Raw genomic sequence first — 17,844 nt, forward strand, 5'->3', positions numbered from 1 at the left:
TCGAAATGTGAGTCAAAACTGGTTTGAGAGTGCATCACATCTTCACGACAACTGGCAACTCGGAATAAAGTAATGATATTCTGGGTTCCTGGCCACCAAGGAATCGATGGTAATGAAGTGGCCAACGAATTAGCCAGGCATGGTTCATCAAACACGTTTGTTGGACCAGAACCATTTCTAGGTATATCTACCTGTGCCATTAAACTAGAACTTTCGGCTTGGGCAAGAAACCAACTACTAAATGACTGGCGTAACGTAGAAGGCGCTCGACAAGCTAAGAAATTCATACATCCAGATACAACGAGAGCCAAAAAACTAATGGATCTAAAACGTAAAGACTTGCGTATAATCACAGGTTTATTTACGGGACATTGTCCTGCTAAGTATCATCTGAAAAAATTGGCAAAAGTCAAGATGACATTTGTGGATTTTGCAACTACGAGCTAGAGAGCTCGGAACATATTCTCTGCCAGTGTGCAGTATTATCTCTTCGAAGGGAGCAATACTTCGGAAGGCATCTTATGACGCCTCACGAGGTATGGCATACCTGTCCCAAACGGATCCTCAGCTACATTAATAATGTACTACCCGGTTGGGACGACACATGTGGACAAACAAACAACTCGCTTCCAACTACATTGGATTCGGGCAATTTGTAACATGTAGAGCAAACAGGGGCAGCCACAAAAGATAACTTGAATAGTGGTCGCAGTGGCAAAGTTTCCCCTAACAAAAAAAAAATAGTCAGTGCAACCAGAGGAGAGCGGAGGCCTACCTAAGCCTTATGTTACGTATATACAAATGTCAAACAAAAATTACTACACTATCTAATTTGTCAAAACCATTCACAAACGCGAGTAATCACAATTAGGTATGTTTTCACCCATTGTTAACCCTTTCATGCCCAACTTTTTTCTAGTGCATGTAGGATTGCGAAACTATTTTTCCTTGAAAACGGTGGGGTCAAGAAACACAAAAAGACATTTTTCATAAAGATAGGTGCTTCCTTCACAGTGCTAGAAGCTGCTAAATTTTTACCTTCCAATGCTCAATACAATTCTTCTAGAATATTAACAATAGACCACTTGCATGGAAAACGTAGCCAAAGACACTCTAAATTGATAAGTTTTATCAGTTTTCAATAATATTGCAACATATCGAAGATATATGAAAAAATCATTTTTCGTCGTCAACGTAAACTGTCCCTGGCAGCACTGCTCCATTGGAATCCAATCAGACTAACTGCAATAACTTCAGTTCTAGAGCTGATTATTGTAAGTGTTAGTACTCAAATGAAAGGCAATAGTCATATTTATTAGCCTTACTTGGTTTTGTGAGAGTTATAGCTATTTAAAAACGTTGTTGTCCACAAACAACATGGGCATGAATGGGTTAAATTGTTACCCTAACGAGTTACAAGTGACACTCAACGATGAAAATATTTTTAAAAATTCTATCGTGTTCATTATTCCACAAACTATTAGTGCATTTTTCCTTCTTTTGACATCGTTAAACTGTATTACAAGTAAACCTATTATTAATCCGATTACTCCGTTTACATCACAAATTGAGTTTTCCTATCGGAAAAAATGATGTGGTAAAATTATTTTTGTACTAAAAGCTGCTGATATAATAATGAGCAACCAGTGAAAATTTCAGATTGATCGATTAATTGGTTTCTAAGATATCGGGATCGCCGCAAATGAACTTTCCAACATAATACAACTCCGAGATAATCGAGTTTTACTGTCGGTGCAGCGAGTTAACGGTCTAGCGTATCAAACACTAAGCACCGCCTACGAGTGATCAATGGGTAGTGGTCTGTGAATAACTGTAACTCAAGTTGTAGTATTCCGATCTTAATGAAAATTTGAGAAAATTTTCCTTAGCGTATGTAGTTTCAGAATATCTAATTTACAAAAATTCGGTTTTTTTTATCCTAACAAAAATGTGTAACCCTTTAAGGGAAAATTGAATAAAAACAAAACATAAACACTGGTTCAACTACTCTAACTTCTCTAAATGTATTCTGCAAGAGTATATGAACAATGTTAACTCATTGATAATGCTTGTTCTGGGTTATTGCTTGGATAATATAAGTAATTCTTAGCACCTACTATATATAGTAGGTTGGGCAATAATGGGTTAATTTAGTCCGACCGAGCATGTGAGAAATTCGGGCATCACACGAATAATAGTAATGTGGTTTTGCTATATGACAGTTTATTTATGATTATCTAAAGTGCCTATTAGTAACTTTGTCTGCATTTTGAATAAACAGCCAACTGTCAAAAGAGTTTTGAAGTTGATTTCAAGATGGGTACTCGTAGCAACATTACTGTTAAATGTAATTAAATAAAAATCTTGGATGCGGTGTTCAGAAAATGTTCCTAATCATAGCGTTATGATATGCGCCAGCGCTACCGAACTACTACAATAGTAATAAGTGATTTGATCTTTTATGCAGGCCTTTTATAGTAGACTCTGTATTACAACGAACAGGTTTTTCTAATGAATTTACTACCCATACGATTTTACTATGCTTATTTCAAATGCAAATCCCTAATCGTCGAAATACAGAATTAGGACGATAATTTCCGTAATACAAAAAACATTTTCCCAACAAACCACGCAAGAAAATTCATTCCGAGCGACTAAATTGTATAATCGATAAATCGCGAAACATACCGCTTGCCAAATTCACATGAACGCTGATACAACATACTAAACCCAAAAAAAAATCTTTATTCACGTACCACCTGTCGACATACGACATCCCATTACCGCCGGTCCCCATCCAAGCAAGCCACTCCACCGAACCGAACAGCTCTAGATCCAACACTAAAAACCCCATCAAAGCAAGCGCCGACAGCAAACTCCATCAGTACAGCAAAGGTGGAAAAATATTGAAAATTTATTACTTTCACTCCGTCTGCCTGAACACCAGTTACTTACTGGGACGAAAGCCCGTTGGTGTTTTAATTTTCCACCCACTTTTTAACGTAGCTTCGTTCGGATGATGACCAGTCGTCTTTTGGGTAGGTAGCTCAACGTTTGAAGTGGAGTTGAGAAATTTCATCCTTGCTGAAACGAAATTTAATGATATTCCACGTTGTTGGGCTTCCTGGTGCACGGTTAATTAGGGAACTTTCAATTTTTCAAGTTCTTGTGTCAAGGCCTTAGTTTTAAAATGTAGTGGAAAGAGTAAGAGAGTAAAAAAAACCGGTAAACCAATTGACAAAACCAACGTTGATAAAACTGTCTGTGCTCAACCCCATTCGAAATGGAATATGTTGATAGGGCGGCTGGTATGGCTACTGCAGGAGTATTTAATCGATATCAACCTTCCAACCGAACACTGCGCAATGTTTTCACGGCCCAAAGTGCAGCAAACATCGTAGCAACCTGAGTTTTACGGCTTCCAGTCGGTTATTACATTTTGAAAGGTGCAGACTATAATTTCAAGCCTGTGTCACAATGCCCAAGGAAAAGAAAGCGAAGAAGGCCAGGAAGCCGGTGCCGGATATACAGCCAGTGGATGGACTCAGTGCGGTGGACAGGCAGTTTTTCGAAATTACCATCAATGATCTAAATCAAAAGTTGGCGCGGCTTCGAACGCACAATGTTAAAATCGAGGAACGCAACGAAGAGCTGGAGGCGAAGGTGAAACAGATGGAAGAGGATCGTGCGGATGTGACGGCTTTCCTGGATCGTACGCTGAACGACAAACTTGCTGTGATTATCGAGCTGGAGGATAAGCTGAGCGAGTTGTCCAAGGTTCGCGATCAGGAAAACGATGAATGTCAGAAGCAGATCAGTAGCTTGGATGCCAAGTACAAAGCAATGCACGAACAGTTAACATCGGAGATCCAGCTACTAACGGGGAAGTTAAATTCCATGGAAGAATTTCGACTTCAACGAGATGAATTAATGGCTAAATTCGATGCTCAGGATACCGAGTTAAAAGAACAGAACAAGCGACATAAAACAACTTTGTATGAGATGGAACGAAAGGTGATTGTGGATAAGGATCGACTCCGGAAAGACGTAGAGAATAAACTTCTGCAATTGTCTACCGAGTTTACGAAATCCTCGGAAATTCGAGTTGCTGCACATACTCAACGCTTAGTACGGGAGAATATTGCCCTGAACAATGAAATGGATCGAATGATTTTCACCCAAGAGCGACTAGAGAAACAATACAACGAACTTAAATCTCAGAATACAGAACTTCGCAATAAGGCCGAAATTGATCTGGTCGAGAAGCAACGTCTAATGCAAACATGTCAAGAGCGTCTTGATCTGATCAAACAACTGGCCGATCAGTATGAACAGCAACTTAATACAAACGCACAGCTGAATGCCTATAAAGAACGAGCCAATGAATTTGAAACAGAAACTCAATCCACCAAAAAGGACTACAACCATCTACGGCAGAAAGTTCGTATACTCGAGCAATACATTCACTACATCAACACTGATCGGCAGGCACTGCGAAACGCATCCAATCATAATCGTAAAGAATTCGAACGTATCTCTGAAATTCTGAAAACCGTTCGATTCACGGTTCGTTCAGCATTCAAAGAGGACGAAGAAGATGACGATCTCCCCTATCAGGAGATCAAACGTAAACGCTTGATTTCGGATCTGCTGAATGCACTGACCGAGCTGGATCTCCAACCACGGGTCGATATATCGGTTGAAACTCTTCCCCCTGACGGAGAGGAAGGTTACGAGCAGGGCGATTTGGGTGTTATTCCGAGAGAAACTATGGAGGCCATCATTCAGAAGACACAGACTTACGACCTAGCCGAAACACCGCTGCTGAGCTCGGAAACGGTTTCGTGTGTAGGTGATGCGGATAGTTCAACTCTTCGGATAGCTTCGGGTAGCGACGTGATTCTGGATGTGGTCAGTGGTTCCCAGCTGGTTTTCAAAGGTTCAGAGGAATCGTACGAAGAGGGGGGCGAAGTGAAAGATGAAGGGAATAGCGAGAGGGCCGAAAGTAGTGAAAGTAGGGTGGATCAGCAAATTAAACGCGAGGAAGAGGTAATCGAACGGTCGGTGGAGGATGAAGGAAGTTCACACGCCTCGGAGGCTCGTTCGGCGACTTCGATGGAACGGCCGGAGGATATTATCGTCGATGCACCAGATGTGATTGATGATGAACCGATTGAGTTTACCGCGGTTAAGAGTGATTCGGATTGAGATTTTTGTATCGGAATATTTGGAATAAATCATAAGACATGAGAGACAACATCAGTCTTACAATCTATTATGTGAAAATCCTTTTCCGTCTGCGTTATTAACAGGGTTATGAAGAGTCAGATTTTACCATATCCTTTTCTTTTGTAAAATACTCATTAATTTTACAGTGTAGAATGGTAGACTGCAATCGCCAAAAACTTGCTCTATACAAATAAAAGACTCTCTCTGTTGCTCTGTACGGCTGTAAGGCATGATCGGTGAAGGAAACAGACTATCGAGTGCTCTGAGAATGAGCGAAAAGTTTTGCGCTCAATACTCGGCGGCACAACGGAGTACGTCCTAGCTGTATGAAAGTATAGAAGCATGCTGATACGGAAGAAATACCTATTTATTTATTTATTAAACACACACATCAACAATGTCATTTTCATCTTTCCTATCCACAAAAAAGGTGATAAAAGGAACATTGACAATTATAGAGGAATTTCTGCCCCTGTGCCATTTCCAAGCTCTTTGAGTTAGTCGTAGTTTTTACACTGTAAGGAATAAAGACCTCAACGACGAATCTACTATCTCTAACCTATTTTGTGTCCGAAGGATTTGACGTGAATGAACAAACTGATGTTATATATGCTGACATATCTGCAGCTTTCGACAAAATCAGTCACGATTTCGAAAATTGGAAAAACGATGGTTCCAATCCTATCTCGTGGGCCGTCAACTCAGTGTGAACATAGGTAATGCTGGTATTCCGCAAGGAAGTCATCTTGGACCATTCATATTCACTCTCTATTTTAACGATGTAAACTATCCGCTAAAAGGGCCACGGTTGTCGTATGCAGATGACCTAAAAAGCTTGAACAGAATTAAGAACCGAACGGACGCACTTTATTTGCAGCAATTCGTCGATTCTTTACGTTAGGGTCAAGAAGATCGATAAGGTAACTCATTATATGGCAGACTGTTTCAGCGGCGGAATTCACATCATCCTTGCTTAGCACAAAATCCCAGTTAATGCTGTGTAAAATGTTCAAAATGCTGCTATAGTCGGTCCGCTTATAATTGTAATATACTGTGGACGCGTCAGGCACGTAGTCAGGGGGGCTAAGGGGCCAAACCCCCTTCCCCCCGAAATTTTTCAAAAATAAATTTTCCGCGACTTTAACCAAAATTTGGCTTATTTGGTTTGAACAAATTATTGATAAAAAATTGAAAAAGTCTTTTTCCAACCACCAAAAACACTGACTTGCATTTATAATCAGGAACATTTCCTGAAGATGTAAGTGGAGGTTAGTCTTTCGGAATCCGCCTTTATCGATTTCTACCATGTCAAGCATTCAGCGCTCATAGCGCTCAACAAATTAGTCTAAATGAAACCATTCATTTCGAACTACTTAAAACACATGGTTGTTGGTGACAATGCTATAACTAAGATCCTCCTGTATATGGACGATGAGAAAATTAATGTTCCGCTACAAGATCGGTTACTGCTTACTTGCAAATTCATGTCACATTTAGGAGAAATGGAATCCATTCCGATGGGCACGTTTAGGAACTACTTCCCGGTATTTCAAATAGTGTTTATGTGGTGAGAATGTCGATGGGCCGATCCATTTTCTCCTACCTGACCCTAGAGTACAAAGCATGATGCGAGAGTACCGTTAAGTGCCAGTTCTGTGATAAAACGGCACATGAAAGTGTCGATGAAACACCGCACGGCTAGCTCACCTGCAGTATCTCTCAGGGTCGGCAACCGCTCTCGGGAGGACTAACAGTACCCAAAATCAATCGACGTTAATTTATTACAAAGTGGAGCGAAACAATAAAAGACCATCCAAGGGAAATAGACTCTCTATGAAAAAATGACTACATACGAATTTTACATTTATTGAATGGCCATACATGCGGTTTGTTTCGGCGCCGATCGACGTTCGTTGGGGCCCTGGACGATCTTCGACGATGGATGGAGAGAGAGAGAAAGAAGTAGGAGTTGACGTACCTTGGCACTCTTCACGGACGACAGCGGCGACAGCCTTTTAGCTCTGCTATATTCCGGGCGGCTGGCGGCGGTTAATACGGTGACGCAGGCGAGTTCGTGGTCGAAAAGATGTGGACCGCCTTCAAAGCGGTGTCGGTAGGCACCACGTGGGTGTTACTGTTGTTGGTCGCAACTTTGGACGGTTTTTCTCGACAATTCTGGGGCCGTCTATTTCTTGGCATCCGTCCCGGTGCAGGCAGCGGTGGTTATTTAGGACCGTTAACGAGTGCGGTGCGAGATCACCGACATTTATCACGAAGCACTGCTCGTCGGTTCTTTTGACTCTTGGCTCACGCTGAGGGTAATACTATTTTTCTTGCTGATAGCTTGATTGCCTAAACCAGACTGATCTCGATCGTTATCAGTGCTTTCCCAGGGACTCCTTTCGCTCTCTATCCCTCTCTCTCTGCTGATCTTCCTCTCTCTCTCTCTCTCTCTCTCTCTCTCTCTCTCTCTCTCTCTCTCTTCCGGATACAGTGGTTCTGCTGGTATTTTTTTTATCCTCCTTACCCAGCTCAAATAGAAACGAGAAATTAACAAAATGTGGTACTAAAATTAAGATTAGTTGTTCTTTTATCGGTTGCGTATATTAGGGTGGCTCCCTATGGCCTTTGCTTTAATTTTCTATATTTATGTACAGATTGCCACTGTTCATGGAATACGGTTGCTTGGCCGGTTTATTTTACTGCTCCTGAAGGGAGCATGTACTAAGCCCCAACGTCTGGTTTGCACGTTCCGGGGTGGGCGCAAAAGGCCTCTTTTTCCCGTCCTTCAATCTGCATACTCCGCATCTCCACGAACAGTGACAAGTTGGACATATTTTTAAGCTTTTAGTGTAAGTTAGGGTATATATTTTTAGGTTTATTAGGGTTAGTGTACACTTATTCTAGGTTAAACAAAAAGTACATAGGAAGTATCCAAAAATTTATAAACTAACGACAATGCAAAGAGAGTCTAACAGTAGCAAAACAAAATTATCTTATGGACTAGAAACACTTAGGTACTAGTATACTAAAGTGGGTGGACAAATATTGTTACGAAAAAAGTTGTTCTGTAACACACATTACAGTCTACCCTGCTTAGAAACCGCTGAATAAAAATAATTGCGAAATTTGTAGCAGCTGCTCAGATAATATTGACAACGGCAAAAGCTGCGTAAACCACCTCAAAATCTACAACCAGTACCATCATTGAGGAAGTTCACACTTGTAAGTGCAAGAAGCAAGGAAGAAATCATATAATCGCGACTATAAAGGCTATATGATGACACGGAAATGTACAATAGCGAGATAGAAATGAACAACACCGTGACGTGACGTGACGTGACAATACAGTGAATATACATCAAGACGCAATCACGAAGAGCGACTATAATGTTGTGGCTGGTTGAATGTATAAGAATGTATAATGTATAAGAATGTTAGGATAAATGTTGCGGTTTCATGTCTTTAGTATGTGGCAGTCTTTCGTCCTGTTTCTGCTCGTCATGGAATAAAATGAGAAAGATAATTTGAAATCAGAGAGAAACGAGAAGAAAAAATAATCAACCAATCGAAATCGACTCAAGGGCACCTCTTCTATCTTTTCTATACACTCAACACGAGTGCTTTCGGAATTGCGCTCTGATTTTCTCATTTCGGTTTAAATACAACGACGTTTTCGTCTTCGTTATCCGTACATCTTTGATGCGTTAGGTGCAATAACTTTAATTGATACTATTTCCCAAATAGTGATAAAACAAACTTGTAATCAGACAAACATTACAACTTTCTTCAAGAAGTCATACATCTCTTCCAATCTTGATGATGACTGTAAAAAATCAAGAGCTAATTATTTTTAATCGAAAACAAACTAATTACTGGACAGATTAGTGTCGACAAATTTGTTGAACGGATTGATAAAAGTTTTGAAAAAGTTTCACAGGAAACGAAAAAAATGCTGTTATTTAAAAATAGACAACTCTAAGAGAAATCCTCTTCGGCAAAGTAAGTGTGATGTGTTCTCTTTCATGTGTCGGAAGAAAGTGATGCTGAAATTATTAAGCTAATCCATATTTATAATTTCTCGTTATTTTAGTGATGTCGTCCATGGCACATTTTACAAATTTTTCCTAAATTAGAAGCTTCCAGTAATCGGTGATTTTCTTTCGATTAGTGAACAATTTCTGAGCAGTTTCCCTCAGTAGATTAAATTCCAGGTAGTTTCCATTAGTAAATTAAATCATTGAAATATATATCTTGCATTGTCCAAAAATTCCGAAATAAAGCCTTCAAATATTCACATATAATATTTGCTTAATCTGGCAAGTCAAGGCAAGATGGCTGAAAATCAATAGATCCAAGGTTCTTAATCTTGATTTGTAGTGAAATCAGTAGTTTTTTATGCACACTCTTTACATTTTGACATTTACTATAGTTTCAGGGATCTAGGAATTCTTATGAACTAGAAAAATCAGTCTGCGATATTTCTAATTCGTAAGTTCAATGATATACAAGTATCGATTTCATAAACAAATAGGATCTGTAAAAGAATTTACTTAAACAGTTATTCTCAGTTGTCTTTGACCCATTCCCCACGAGAGTCAAACGAATAAAACATGTGTTTTTCTCAGCATATTTATGATTACGACATGATCAGTATCACGTAAATCGAAAATTTCATAAAAATGAGTTAACGCAAGTCACAGAAGCAATAATTACTACTATACGCCTGATCATGAAAATTGGAGTCGAATCTATTTTCCGCATCTACAGATCGCCTGCCTGATCAGAAGATTTAAATCAAATTACAACATTCACTTTGTTCGGACATTCTTTGCAACGGTAAACTTGGATTTCTCACTGATATATTCCTATCCATGGAGATAACCTTAACGTTGGTTTCGTCCTCCATCACGGCGATTAGAAAGTGCGTGTAAAGTTTCGTGAGAAAGAGAGGTTTTTTAGATATTTTCTGCTCATTCCACTTTAGCGTCTTTTACACCTTGTAGACGTGTAGTCTAGAATACGTTGCATTTTCAAGCACCCATAAATACTTTAAACTCTTGAATGTTCATTTTTGTAAGTAGAGAATTTGTAACTTGTAAATTAATATTAATAATCAAATTCAATTCGTCGATGCACTATAACCTTTCTTATAATAGATACAAATTTTTAAGATTTTTAGTGACTTCTGTCTTAGTTTTGGAACTGTTTTTACTAAGAACTTTTCATAATTACATTCAGTTTCCAGTGACTATATCAAGTCATCAAAATTAACACATTTATGCAATCATTTTTAAGCCCCTCTCGAAATGAAATCCTGCTACGACGCGTGGTTTGAACAATTCACAGGCAGGGTGGCCAACCCTACGGATTTTCCCGTAGATCTACGGATTTATGTCCTTTCTACGGATCTACGGATTAACGTGAGGAATCTACGGAATTTTCAAAACTTCTTCAGAAGTCTACGGAAGTTTAGTAGAAATAATACGTATTCGATTTTTTTGATTCGAACACGTTTAATAATTGTTGCACTTGCTTCAATCGAAGCGGAATCATTGGATGTATTTCAGCTGGAATACGCCAGAGTTCTGAATAATATTCGACTGGATTTTTTACTTCACATTTAAATTGAACAGTTCGAAGATACTTGTTAATTTGGAGTACAAATCAACGCTAATCCCTAGAATATACGATGTTCAGTTTCACGAAGTAGAAAGGGGGAATGCCGTTGCGACCTGTTTTGTGCCAATATTATCTTTTGGTTACAAATGTGGATATTTTCAAAAACATTCACCAAATATTATCGAATCCTAAAACTTAACTTTATTGAATTTCTGAGCAACATATTACCTATTATCGATGGATTCAATAGATTATGTTAATCGGATAAGTCCAAAATATTGTTGACAAAGAATGTGAAACAAATTTTGGGATATTTCCAAAAAATCTTCAAATTGATTTAGACTGTTCAGTTCCAATAAATGTAAAAACTGAAAATTCAACAGTGTTGGATTTTCAATAAAGCACTTTTTACAAGGATACGAACCAATACGATAAAGTAATGGTTTTCGATTTCATAAATTGCTTCTTAGAACACAACCCCGGATTTCTGATTCAATTTTAGACCTTTCAAGAAAGGTATATCGTTACTCCGTTGATATGCAGGGTATTACGTGCAACGTGTCGCCGGGAAGCTACCTAAACTAAACTTCATTGAATTTCTGGGCAACATATTACCTAATTGACTTGCATTTATAGATGAATTCCCGGGTGCACTTCTTGCAAAATAATGTTCTTATCCATAACCCGGGTTAACCAGCTTTCGACCACAATTCGTATCGGCCGATTGAAATGCTATTCTATTACGCCTGGACAATTTGGATAAGGCAAACGGCTTGTTATTGTAAACTCAGTTTACATTTTGCCATGGCAAAGGGACGAACGATTGTTTTGCCATGTTTTGAACATAAATTCAACTGACATACGCTCTAAGAGCAAATGGCAAATTTATTTTTAACCAATATGTAGCAAGTATTGTTTTCTCGGAACATCTTCATTGTTACGGACTTATACTAATTCTAAACAACTATTCGTAGAATAGTAGCGTGGCAATACGGCGTAAATCCGGGCATCGAGTTCACGAAGAAGAAAATCGAAAGAAGTTTTCAAGGAAGTGTGATCCAGCTCAACTTCAACTTATACCAGTGAAAAGAAAGATTGCTGAAATTTTCGCATTCATGTACTTGAAGGCTGGTTCGACTTTAAAAATTGAAGGGGATACATTTGGTATCGAAAGACTAAATGTCAACAAAGGATTAATTTTCTTCGCACATGAATTTGATCCTGGTATGTAAACTTACAAAAGGTTGTATTGAATAACAATACTCTCAGTAATTAAGCATGGGAACTACTGTTTCCGTTATACCGCGAACACTCCCATTGTCAACTTGGAACAAATACAGTTCGCGTATTGCCCAAGGTTTCCTTTCCATTTGTGGGATATCTCTTCTCATCTAGTCAGCCGATGCGAGGTAATGAAGCTTTGATGACTTGTCGAGTTTCAATCACAAACCAGACAGTAAACTTTGCGTTTGTGGCAAGGATTTCCGAGTCATCGAGCGTATTGCTTGGACGTGGACAAAATGTCATAGTCCCAAGTGCCGATCAGAAAATTCGTTACATTTTCGAGGGAATCATATTTTCGATTTCTCGCATATACCAGTCATCGAGTTTATGCAACACAGCTCAGTACTTTTCGTATTCAGTGTGGATCGACAACGACGTAAAGCATAGCAATGCTAGCATGCTTCTCTCTTTCGCGGTCCGATACACTGATCTCTCCGCTCATCGGCCCAGTATAAAACAGAGTCAGTGTTCGTTCTTTTGTATGTATGTTTGTTTGAATAATACTTCATTTTTTATATGATTTAAAAGAAAAATGAGTATAATTTATTTTAGATACAGTCCTTAGACCAATCATATCGAGAAAACGTAATGACGATCATTTGCCTCCTCTTGCTGCCACCTTTTTATGGGACTACGTTAGCAGTCTCGTCTACGAGGGAATTTACAAAATTCCTCCAGTCTTTCTCGAAAAAGTGACCAAAGAAAGCTACGGAAAGTTTGCTTGACCAAACGGTCATTTTGATGTTGGATAATTAAATTGCAATGAAAACTAAAGCAATTAAACAAATGACCATCATTTGTCAATACTATTTCCAATTTAAAAAAACTATAAAAACACCTACCGATACGTATCGCATAAAGTCAAAATCACATAAAAATACGAAATATTTTTTTCCGTGAGCTTGCAGTTCCGTAAATTGGCTTACTGCTTTAAAATCGCATAAAAAGACACTTCAGTCCACTTGAGAAAAAACATCATAAAAAGGAACTTCACATTCAAGCTGACAATTGGCAATCGAATTCACTTACCTCGCAAAACTTTGCACCATATCGTGGAGGCGGCGAGTCACAGAACCGGTATCGATTTCGCACCCCACCGCGGCATGTGGTTGAGCAGTGTGTCCAGTTACTCCACGGTCCCCAGCCACCGGAATCGGAAGCTGCCGTTGGAAATGAGATGAGCACAACCCCGGTTAATATAACGAAGCTTATTTTCAATCGGCATAAATGTAAACTAAAAAAAGCGAAATCGAAACTCACGGGCAACTGGAAGGGTGGGTACACAATCCATCCGTATATCGGCAACGGCACCGGAAATTGCCTGACTCACGTAGACAAAGCAGTACTCGATGTATTTTTCGTAGAACAGATCACACTCAAAATAGAGAGCATGTTGCCCTTTCATCACCCGTTGCTCGGAAATGTAATGCAGCGAGGTGGGAGGCACTAGCGATAATACGTTCGCCCGGAGCTTGGCATACACCCGTACCCGGTCCGACTGGTTCAGTATGCAGGAAGGGTACTGGAACAAGACGCGTATCCCGGAACTGTGACCATCGCATGGAAATATGCTTCTGGTGTGAACGGTAAAAACGTACTGCTTGCTCCAATCAGCCTTCAGAAGAGCTCTTGCCCCACTTAGAACCCCCGCCAGGGTAGGGTCTTGGATAGAAGAACGCAAATGTAACAGATAGTATCCGGCTAGTCCGAATAGATCACAGCGAAAATTAATCACTCTTAAGCTAGGGAAACCCCGGACCTGTTCCGAGAACAGTATCTGAGGCTTAGAGACCGCTTCCAGCGGGCATGCTTCGTTACGACCACAGTAGACCAGCTCGAGCCAAAATTCGGGCACATCCACTGATTCGTCATTTACTGGCACCGAACTGGAGCAGTGCACATCGGGAAACTGCAATGTCCCCCGGACAACTTCTTCCGGATAAGTACTAATCGTACCAGGCACTATACTGACGGTTGGCGTTGGCCAACTCACATTCAGCTGTTGTCGCAATCGTTCATCAAATTCCACCCCGATAGTGCCAGCAGGATTTTCCACACTCAGTTCGTAAATTCCTCCGTGCATGAAGTAGCCACAGGGTATCTTTATCTGCGTCACGTTGTGATTCACGTCCGGTTCGATGTCCAACAATGAGATCGTCGTTCCACCCGTTGCCCTAACGAGGGAAATTTGCAGCTTCAAGTCCAACGGTGGTGTTGGTTCCCCGTGCACAATCAGCTCGGTCGGGTCCGTCTGCAGCTGAATGTCCAGATCATCCGTTTGGGCCACATAGCTCGCCGGTACCATGAGTCGTCCCTTGCGCAGGCCACACACCAGTGCTATCGGGCGAAATAAGAGAAAGGTGTGAAATTAAGAACTTGTTCTGTGCTGGATATGACCGCAGGTGAGATGGATACGATAAAACTTTTTTTTCTCGCTCATTGAATATGTAATGGATGCTGTTGTCGATGAAAGGAAATTTAAAACGAATAAATGAGGGTACGTATCCGGATAAGCTGGGAAACGTGTCTCCGTTCGAACATTGTTTTATCGTGTCCACTTTGCCGTACAGAGTAAGGAAAAAAATGAAATAAATCAAAACGCTTACCATCGTTGATCAGCACAAACAGAATGTGTACGCAGCAGAGTAGTATTTTTCCGGCCCCAGTGGAGCCACCCCCGCCCAGAGATCCGATGTGCATATTTCGTTGTCCAACTTGGTGATGGTGACGGGAGGCTCGGGACGGCAGCAACAGCAACAGCAACAGTGGACAGTGTAATTGTGCCTCGAGCTTGGAATTTTCATTCTACATTCTTCTCTTCACTTCCCGTTTTTCACAATACCATCTGCAGGAAGGAGGTGGCGGTGGTGGTAAATTTGTCCTACCAGTTTCCGTGGGCAGGGTAGTGACACGCATCTGGGTTTTCCGGTTGGATAGATTGTACCAACAAATACATACACTTCACGGTTGAGCTGGTCGGTCGGAGCCTGTGGCGGGGAAAGTGTTGATCGAAACAAGATGAACAACAACCGAAAAAACGCCTGTTGAAACGAGCGGATGCGGTTTGAATCTGTGATAAGGTTGGAGTGTTTTGACCTGGAATGTTGGATCAGAGAAGAGATGGAGAGCAAATGTTAGATGAATATTGTTTTCGCATAATTTAACTAAATCTTAGATTGTGATGTCAGCTTGGGAAGCAATCAGTTAGAGTACCGTCAGTTGTTGCTACTTGGAAATTGAAATATCTATAAAATGTACAGTACTTAACGGAAATGTGTAATTATTGTTGATTGTTCATAACAGCTACTCAGTGATTAGACTATATAAACTGCACATTGTAAATACATACAAAAGTCAACGGTTGACCTTCAAATCTCTGCCACCAAGTCTGCCACTGGTACAAAGAGGAGAAACTGTCAAAACTTCCTCCTGATCGTAGTCACCATCTCTACAAACCGATGGCGACTGGAGTAGTAGGCGCCTTTTAAAAAAATGTGAATGGAGACGCATGGTTATTACTGATATAAAATTTGAATAATCACTTTTTAGTTATAATAATGACACGAATACATGCACAACTTTCAAATAGCTGAGAGAGCATGATCTACGAGGGTTTTGCTAGTGTTCAAGAGACAGAGCTATGTGGAATGGTTTCTTAGATGGTGAGGGTAGTAAATGTAAATGGTAGTAAATGAATGGTTGTGTATCAGTACTCGATTCCCATAAACTACACATTTTTGTAGAATAATTGTTAGATTTAGCCCAATACTATGTTCAGAAGAATTGTAGTACATAACACGAGCTATGATTTGGTTATAAAATTTTAGTTCCACCTATGGCCACATAGAGGGCGTCAACACTAACTTTTCATAGAAAAGAGATAGCATATCAAGATGTTCGGAAGAATTATTGAAAAATGCTTGTTCTACAACTTTGTGGAAGACATCTAATGTCTATCTCTCTCCGTTACAATGTTAGTGTTGCCGCCATCTGTGCGGCCACGGGTGGAACTAAAATTTTCTAACCAAAACATAACTCGTATTATGTACTACAATTCTTCTGAACATGCTATTGAGCTAAACCTAACCATTATTTCACTAAAATGTTTAGTTCATGCGAATCGAGGACTGATACACAACGATGCACTGCTAGGCCCCATGCAAAACTGACTCAGACATCACTTCGCTAAAATCTTAATAACTTCTTTCAACAAAGCCGCATTGACTAGCAGTCTTCGACAAAGTTGTAGACAATTAAATTATTTTTCTTATTTTCACTTACAGTGATGATACGATGTACACAGTGTCACCTAGAAAAATTAAATTGTCGAAAATCCCATACAAACTTTAGGCACGTTGGTCCGGTAGGTAGACTTGTCCGATTTGCTTCAAATTTGGAGCAAGTACTCCTGGTGGGACTAGGAATCGACTCAGGGATGGGCCGATAGGGGTCATTTTTTTCTTGTCACTCTAACGTACACCTACCATCAAACTTTTTTTTTCGTTTGATTTTGTAAACTTCAACAAAATAGGACAAATTTTTTGGAAGTTCTATGGGTTTCTGCATACTTTAGAACAGTTGTATACGAATAAGAGTAATTCTGTAAAGTCCAGCAAAGTATTTAAAACTTTAAGTAAGTCATAAATTCATCGTGGAAATCTAACAAGTATAAAAAAAATTTGAAAAAAAGCTTTAGGGACGCTGTACATGTTTCAAGAAGGTCTTTTATGTTCTGGGAGATTGCAAACTTACAACGAGATCCTTAAAACTTCAGATAATATGGACGAAACTCAGGTTAGTTATAGTTTGTTTTTGTCAAACTTCAGAGTATCTCAATGCACTTTAAGAATGATCTTCGAAGATCGTTTGGAATTTAGGAAATACTTCAGACTTTAGAGATTTTCTATACTAACAATTTCTGTAGAAAGCAGAGTGTTCAGGATTTTCATACATATTTTACCAACCTTGGGAAATTCTGCAAACTGGACATTTTGAAATATTATTACAGTTTATTTTTAATATCAAAAATGAATCCAGCGCACAAAAATTACATAAAACCGATTTGAACCAATACACATAGAAGTAACTAGAACAAATTCCTGGCCAATAACCGAAATATTTTTTTTGATAAAAAAGTTACATAATGCGGCGAGATCCGGCAAAGCTGCTGAAGCAGTATTACAAAACAAGTTTCCGGCACTTTCAAAAACATTCAAACTCTTCCGATCTTGTCCGATCCTTAAATTCCAAGCATCAACTGATCAACTGTTTATGCAATTATTAGTATTCGAAAGGATATAAAAATACCTCTGCACTGGTAGGTGGATAGATGCCAGGTTGTTCCAAAAACTAGTTATTGTCAATTTTTAGTTCACATTAATGTCTTTTCCGGCGGTCCTGGAACTCCAGACAGAAAGGATGTGCTCTACTGTCTTCTGCGTCTCGCGGGTGGTGTATATGGGGGGCTGAACGTTAGAAACAGTGTGAGTGTGCGGAATTTTGGTGTGCCCGGTCCGCTATCTGGATAGAACCCTCCTTTCTCTCCAGCCCTTGAAGCGGTCCCATTTTCGAGAAGCTCTTTGTTTTTTGTAGGTTTCCCCGGGACGCCTGCCAGTGGTCCGTAAAATTGGTGGTAAGGGCTTGGGCAAAGTGATGGATGATGTCCGCGGCTGGCACTTCCTTCGTTAGGATCCTTCTGGCACTGCTGCC

The 17,844-nt window shown here is 39.8% G+C and overlaps 2 protein-coding genes across 2 annotated transcripts in view; one reads left to right on the forward strand and one right to left on the reverse strand.

Moving 5' to 3' along the window:
* Positions 1-17,844, reverse strand: part of LOC131686044 (uncharacterized) — a 160,032-nt gene that overhangs the window by 35,617 nt on the left and 106,571 nt on the right. Inside the window, exons 2-4 of the mRNA XM_058970159.1 lie at positions 14,742-15,231; positions 13,396-14,472; positions 13,165-13,295 (exon numbers count right to left, since the gene is read on the reverse strand). Of these exons, the coding sequence (XP_058826142.1) occupies positions 13,165-13,295; positions 13,396-14,472; positions 14,742-14,835 (1,302 nt within the window). The 5' untranslated portion in view covers positions 14,836-15,231. The remainder of the gene's footprint in view (positions 1-13,164; positions 13,296-13,395; positions 14,473-14,741; positions 15,232-17,844) is intronic.
* LOC131686046 (cilia- and flagella-associated protein 157) lies at positions 3,051-5,247 on the forward strand. The gene has a single exon (XM_058970162.1). It carries the CDS (start codon positions 3,478-3,480, stop codon positions 5,206-5,208), a length of 1,731 nt encoding a protein of 576 aa, XP_058826145.1. The 5' UTR covers positions 3,051-3,477; the 3' UTR covers positions 5,209-5,247.

This window comes from Topomyia yanbarensis, chromosome 2, assembly GCF_030247195.1.
Source record: "Topomyia yanbarensis strain Yona2022 chromosome 2, ASM3024719v1, whole genome shotgun sequence".
In the NCBI taxonomy this organism is placed as follows: Eukaryota; Metazoa; Arthropoda; class Insecta; order Diptera; family Culicidae; genus Topomyia; species Topomyia yanbarensis.